The sequence below is a fragment of the Lactuca saligna genome, chromosome 4 (assembly GCF_052625555.1).
Source record: "Lactuca saligna cultivar CGN05327 chromosome 4, ASM5262555v1, whole genome shotgun sequence".
Classification (NCBI taxonomy): Eukaryota; Viridiplantae; Streptophyta; class Magnoliopsida; order Asterales; family Asteraceae; genus Lactuca; species Lactuca saligna.
In genome coordinates, this window is record NC_136420.1 from 229,360,992 (window position 1) to 229,367,397 (window position 6,406).

A 6,406-nucleotide genomic window follows, 5' to 3' on the forward strand; every position below is an offset into this window, starting at 1 on the left:
TGTTCGGCAATTTTGAAGTGATGTGTGTTATTTATTTATTTTATTTTTTTGAACAACAAAAAGACACTATATCAATGTATGTTCTTTATAATATGAGTTGTTTCCACGATAATGATTTAGGAAGGTAATAAGGTTTCCAGCTTGTCCGTATTAGGTCACTAAAGTTTTTTTTGTGCGTATTAAACCAATATGGTTGTTATTACCGTTTAGAAATAGTCATTTTACCGGTTTTAACGGGTAAAAAGGACTATTTCTAAACGGTAATAACAACCATATTGGTTTTAATACGCACAAAAAAACCTTAGTGACCTAATACAGACAAACTGGAAACCTTATTACCCTCCTAAGTCATTAACCCTAATTATTTAGAAAACATGCTTACTAATCAATGTGAATGATTTGTTTGACTGAAAATAGTTGCTTCCATTTAAACTTATCTCACAACCCTTCCAGAACTTCTAAGTCCAAAAACTCATATGATTGATGATCTTCATTACATAAATATGCAACATTTTATCAACAACTTCTTTTTTGTCATTTAAATGTTTACATGAACACATCAATATGTACAAAAACAAAATCTCACTTTGATACCTCTCATCAATGTCTAAATTTGATAACGAATGGAAATGTAAAACCAACGGGGACTTGCATAGGATGTATATTATCAATTATTTTATAAAAAGCAAAACCACAACATGAACTAAGAAACTGAAGTTGCAAAATGAATAAAAAAATCAACACATAAACAAATACATACATACTATATACAACACATAAACGGAAGTTTATAAAGCTTGAAACTTAATGACAGGAAAATTAAAAAACTTAAAGGAGACTTTATAGAAAGAAAGATCACCCTTATTTGCCACAAATGGTTGAAGACATCAACAATAATATCAATCTGACCATAGAATCCACATGTTGTCTGATCATGACTTCAGTAGATGAACTACTGAAACGTAAGAGTTGCAATTGAACTCTATTAGCATTTGAAAAGGGAATTAGGGTTCCAAAGAAGGCGACGAAGGGTTAAAAAATATTTTGGACCATTTCTCGATTTGTGTGTGTCATCCTTGCGCAGGGGCCATGCTAATCTTCTCTGTATCCTTCCAATTTTATCGGATGTCCCCAAAGGGACGACTATAGATGAAGAGTTTCGCCATATAAAGGAGTAGCAGGTTATATGGGACGACACGAGTTCTAAACGAAATAGTTTACTGTTGATAGTCATATATTCTCAATGTCTTTAAAATTAGGGTTAATGACTTAGGAGGGTAATAAGGTTTTCAGATTGTCCATATTAGGTCACTAAGGTTTTTTTGTGCGTATTAGACCAATATAACTGTTATTACCGTTTAGAAATAGTCCGTTTAACCGTTAAAACCGGTAAAAGAACTATTTCTAAACGGTAATAACAACCATATTGGTCTAATACGCACAAAAAAACCTTAGTGATCTAATACGGACAAACTGAAAACCTTATTACCCTCCTAAGTCATTATCCCTTGTTTCCATTAGGAAACATCTGCTGAAAGAGAAGTAACCCCTACCATAAAACTATATCTACGTTTAAAAAGGTGTGTATGTATATGTATGTGGATGTATCTGTGCGAATATGTGATCTATAATTATCACATGCATTTTGTAGTAATGCAGTTCAATAAGATTTGAAAAAGTTTATTAAAAGAAAAATTAATGGGTAAATTAGAATTTGTTAGCTGTTATAAAGGTAATACACTAATAAGCCATGTCCTTTTGTTTTAATTAATACTAATAAGTAATGAGGCATGCCCTCTAAATTTCATATTTTTGTTCAACATACCAAAAAATCCCCTAGTCAATTAACCTTGGCAACCCTTTTTTGCCGAAAATTCAAAAATTTCATATCTTTATATATATATATATATATATATATATATATATATATATATATATATATATATATATATATATATATATATATATATATATATATATACACACACGTATATACGAATGGATCCAATCATCCTGATTTATTAGTACTTCCCTTTCATTGAATAAACATACAACCTAGAAATATAGCATCTTGCATCAAATCATTCCGATTTATCAATACCTGCCTTTCATTGATGGAGATTTACGAAACATATCTTGAACACTCTTGAGTTTGCGCAAAGCCTCAATAATGGTGATTCGTCCTTCAGGGGTATCGTTAGCACAAGAAAGCGCAACCCCCATGACAGTTGAGAGGCAATGAAGTTTCATTTTCAGGTTCATGGAACGAGCATCCAGACATAACTCTTCTGAGCACAACTCTTCTGGATCTTGAATCAGGTCATGATCCACCACTTGATCTAAGTTCCCTGGGAAAGCCGACTGCACCCATGTCTTGAGGCTCAAACCACCCACAAAGCTCTCGTCTGTTGGTCTTTTCCCGCTAAATATCTCCATAACCATAATTCCGTAACTGTATACATCTCCTTTAGTAGATGGGTTTGCTCCCATACCATATTCTGCATGCGATGTATATACAAGTCAATGTAACGTACAATTATTCTTTCATGTATACAACCAAAGATAATAATATTAGTAGACTAATTAACCTGGAGGTATGTAACCCATTGAACCTTTAAGAACATGGCTAGAGCTAACAAGTTTATCTTTCTCAAGCAACATTCTAGCAAGCCCAAAATCACCGATTTTAGCAGTAAAATTTTCATCCAATAGAATGTTACTTGGCTTTAGATCACAATGCACCACTGGAGCTACCACACATTCATGGTGGAGATAGGTCAACCCGCATGCTACATCAATTGCCACATTTAATCTCTCCAGCAACCCCATTTCTTTCCCTATCCAACTTTCCAAACTCCGATTCTTCATGTATTCATACACCAGAGCACGAAATTCCTTGTTTTTGGGATCCAAACTGGAACAGGAAGTAATCAGTTTCACAAGATTCCTATGCCTGAGATGCCGAAGAACACCACATTCGGCTAAGAAGCTAGTCAATGAGCCAGTGGTTTCCATGTCAAGAACCTTCACAGCAATTTCCATGGATCTTCCTTTGAGATGGAGATACCCTTTGTAGACAGACCCAAAACTCCCACGACCAATCAGGTTTTCCTCATCGAAATTCCCAGTTGCAGAGCATAGCTGGTCATATGTCACGATTTGATGCTGGTCCTTGAAGGAATCAAGAGTCTCCATGATCGTAATTGCCTTGTGTTTCCGGAAGTAGAAAAACAATGCGATTGATATAATAAGTATTGCTATTACTGAAGATATTACCACGACTAAGATGACAACTACTTTGTTGGTGTCATCTCTTGTGCATTGGGAATCGCGACATAGCTTTGGGTTGCCTTCAAGATGAACTCTTGTGAGATTCGAGAATATCCCATCACTTGGAACCTTTCCTTCCAAGTTGTTAAAAGAAAGGTTTAATAGTTTTAGGACGTTTAAATTTTGAAGCTCAAGAGGGATTGAACCCGAGAGTTGATTCGAAGAGAGGTCGAGTGTTTCCAAACCTTTTAATTCCCCCAAACTATTTGGAATGTTTCCAGAGAGCGAATTTTTAGATATGATCAGCTGTTCCAAGCTCTTACAATTCTGGATCGACTTTGGAATGTCCCCCGATAAATTATTGTTGGAGAGATCAACTGTCACCACTCTTTCCAGGCTACCAATTTCTGGAGGCAATGAGCCTGTCAATGAGTTGCTGGAAAGATTGAGGATGATGCTTAAACTTGGGAGATTTAGAACTTCTCTGGGTATACTTCCATTCAGCTTATTCATAGAGAGATCCATTGAAATTAGCCTCTTCAAATTGGTAAAACTTTTGGGTATACTTCCACCCAATTCATTGCTTGACAAATCAATATGCGTCAACCTTCCAAGATTACCCAATGAATTCGGAATATTTGAAGTGAATCTATTTTTGGCTAGAAAAAGCTCTTGTAGGTTTTCCAACTGGCCTATTTCACGAGGGATTTTACCCGAAATGGAGTTGTAACTTAAATTCAGTAACGCTAGACCTTTCAGTTGACCAATTGAGGAGGGGATGCTTCCCGATATCCTGTTCGAACCCATGTACAAATTTCTAAGTGTTTTGGAAAGATTCCCTATGGACTCCGGAATAACACCATCAAAATGGTTTCCATCAATAGCTAGGAATTCAAGCTTTGTACTATTTACAAAAGAATTCAAGAACCCAAGACCCTCACCTTGTTCGCTAACAATATTATTGTGCCCAATATTGTACAACGTTAGCTCACGAAGGTTTCCTAGTCCAGGTGGCACTGTTCCATGCATTTGGGTATGCGCCATTCGGATGTTTCTTATATTCGTGAGGTTGTGTAGCGAACCAGGAATAGTACCTGTGAATCTATTGATGCAAAAGTTGAAATCAAGAAGATTTGGGAGTGTATCACCAATATTGTAAGGTATCTCTCCCCTTAAATCGTTAGAAGCTACAGCAAAAACTTCCAGCAAAGACATGTTGTAGAAGGATAGAGGAACTGTCCCTGTGAGCTTATTGATGGTGATGTCAAGAATCTTTAGGTTACGAAGACGAGACAAGTCAATAGGGATCGGGCCTGTAAGTGAATTGGTGCCCAAATTCAAAGTGGATAGTGAAGTAAGGTTGCCGATAGATGGTGGAATAAAGCCGGAAATCTGGTTTCTTGCCAAGTTCAAAATTCGAAGATTAATGAGGAGAGTGAGGCTTTCAGGAATCAAACCTGAAAGTCTGTTTCCCATGAAGTCGATAACCTTGAGGTTGATACAGTGACTTATGTTTGCTGGGATGGTGCCTTGGATGCGGTTGAAGCTGACGTTGAGGAGTTGGAGGTTAAAAAGATTAGTGATCGTTTCAGGAAGAATACCGTTAAATTGGTTGTTTTGAAGTTGAAGTGATCTGAGAAACGATAGGTTCCCGATATATGGGCTAACTGGACCAGTTATCCGAAGCATGGAGAGGTCAAGACCGATGACTCTTCCATTACGATCATCACACAACACTCCGGTCCAATTGCATGGAGATGGGCTTGCTGGATCCCATGTCGATAAAGCTTCTGGTGGTTGCGTAGTTGTTTGAGATTTGATGGTGATTAAAGCTTGTTTGTCAGTTTCAATACTTAAAGTGGCAGAAACTGCAAACTGATTTTGTATAGAAAAAGAACAGCAAACAAAGAAGATGGAAAGGTGTGTGAAAAAACTCATGATATTTTGCAGATGACAATAATTTTATTGGTGGGGAATTTATTAGCGGGTATTTATGAATACGGTTGACTGTCACATCTCTATTCATGCATTTCATTTTCCATTCTTTATGACATCTTGTCGGTTGTATGTGATCCTCCTAAGTCAAGTCTAAGTCTAAGTGATACTCCTAAGTTTAAGGCCGGAGGTAGTAGTAGCATGCTTAACATGCCACCACATCAGATTTTTGGAATTTTTTGAAACCAAATAAGATAAAGAAAATCGTAGCATGTATATTCAAGTTGTAAAATGGTAGGGAGTAATAGAATCGATATGCTGTCGTATTTTTAATAGCTTTTATTTTGAAAAAACTATAAAAAAGAAAGAGAAAAAAAATAGCCAATTACACTTTGACCTTCTCTCTCCTTTCTCTTCTCATTGTGGGTGTAAAGATACAGGCCAACGAGCTCCCTAGCATGAACTAGGAGGTGGTGTGTCGCCCTACGACCTCCTAGTGTGGCTTCCTAGTGAGCTACTCCTTGTGGCCTAACAACAGTTGGCGCAAGAAGAATAAGAGGCTATCGTGACGACACATATCCCGACAACAGAAGTCGTCGAAAAAGGTGAGCTCTGCAGACGACAAGTAGTCGTCAAAACGTTTGACTACTTTGACCAGAATAATGGGTGGTGTAGTTGAATCAGTTAAGATGGGAGTGCAGAGCGGAGTACTTATTCACTACCAATAAAACGACATTTAGTGGCACATAAAATATGCCACTAAAAACCTGTTGAAGCAAAATTGTAAAACTCGAATATTGTGTTTTGTATTGTTTCGCATTTTATATTATTTTACTAAGTCATATTTGTGCGAAGTGTAATGTTTAGACTTAGTATATTTTTTGTACACTCATGTTCCCTATAAATAGGGACTGAGGTTAGAAGTAGAGGACAACTTTTGTTAACGCAAAGATCCTTTCTGCTTATTCTGTAATCAGTCTTCATCAATATAAGATCTGATTAATATTTACTCTTCGTGTTCTAACTCTTAGATTACTCAAATCATACTTTGTTTTCTTAAATCTCGACAATAATTCTCTTCAATTGGTATCAGAGCAGGATTCAAACTGCATCGATCTGATTTTCGTGTTAGAATCATTTTCTTTTTGAGTTGCAACTTTACTCAAAATTTTCCGCGCATTTTGGTTTTGAAAATCTCATT

General features: G+C 36.5%; 1 protein-coding gene and 1 non-coding gene across 2 annotated transcripts; both read right to left on the bottom strand.

Annotated features, from left to right (window-relative positions):
* Positions 1 to 1,038: 1,038 nt before the first annotated feature.
* Positions 1,039 to 1,141, bottom strand: LOC145044390 (U6 spliceosomal RNA). Its single transcript, XR_013681345.1, has one exon. It is a non-coding gene; the product is annotated as a U6 spliceosomal RNA (small nuclear RNA).
* An 850-nt stretch (positions 1,142 to 1,991) lies between these two features.
* On the bottom strand, positions 1,992 to 5,212 carry LOC145043373 (uncharacterized). The gene is made up of 2 exons (XM_078992007.1): positions 2,589 to 5,212; positions 1,992 to 2,498 (listed from the first exon to the last, which is right to left on the bottom strand). Exons 1-2 carry the CDS (start codon positions 5,206 to 5,208, stop codon positions 2,095 to 2,097), a joined length of 3,024 nt encoding a protein of 1,007 aa, XP_078848133.1. The 5' UTR covers positions 5,209 to 5,212; the 3' UTR covers positions 1,992 to 2,094.
* Between the last annotated feature and the right edge of the window lie 1,194 nt (positions 5,213 to 6,406).

Bases quoted from the DNA above. Each gene is read 5' to 3' on its own strand.
- LOC145043373 (XM_078992007.1), bottom strand. From the start codon at position 5,208: ATGAGTTTTTTCACACACCTTTCCATCTTCTTTGTTTGCTGTTCTTTT. The intron at 2,499-2,588 runs GTTAATTAGTCT...CATCGCATGCAG, and splicing joins AATGGGTTACATACCTCCAG to AATATGGTATGGGAGCAAAC.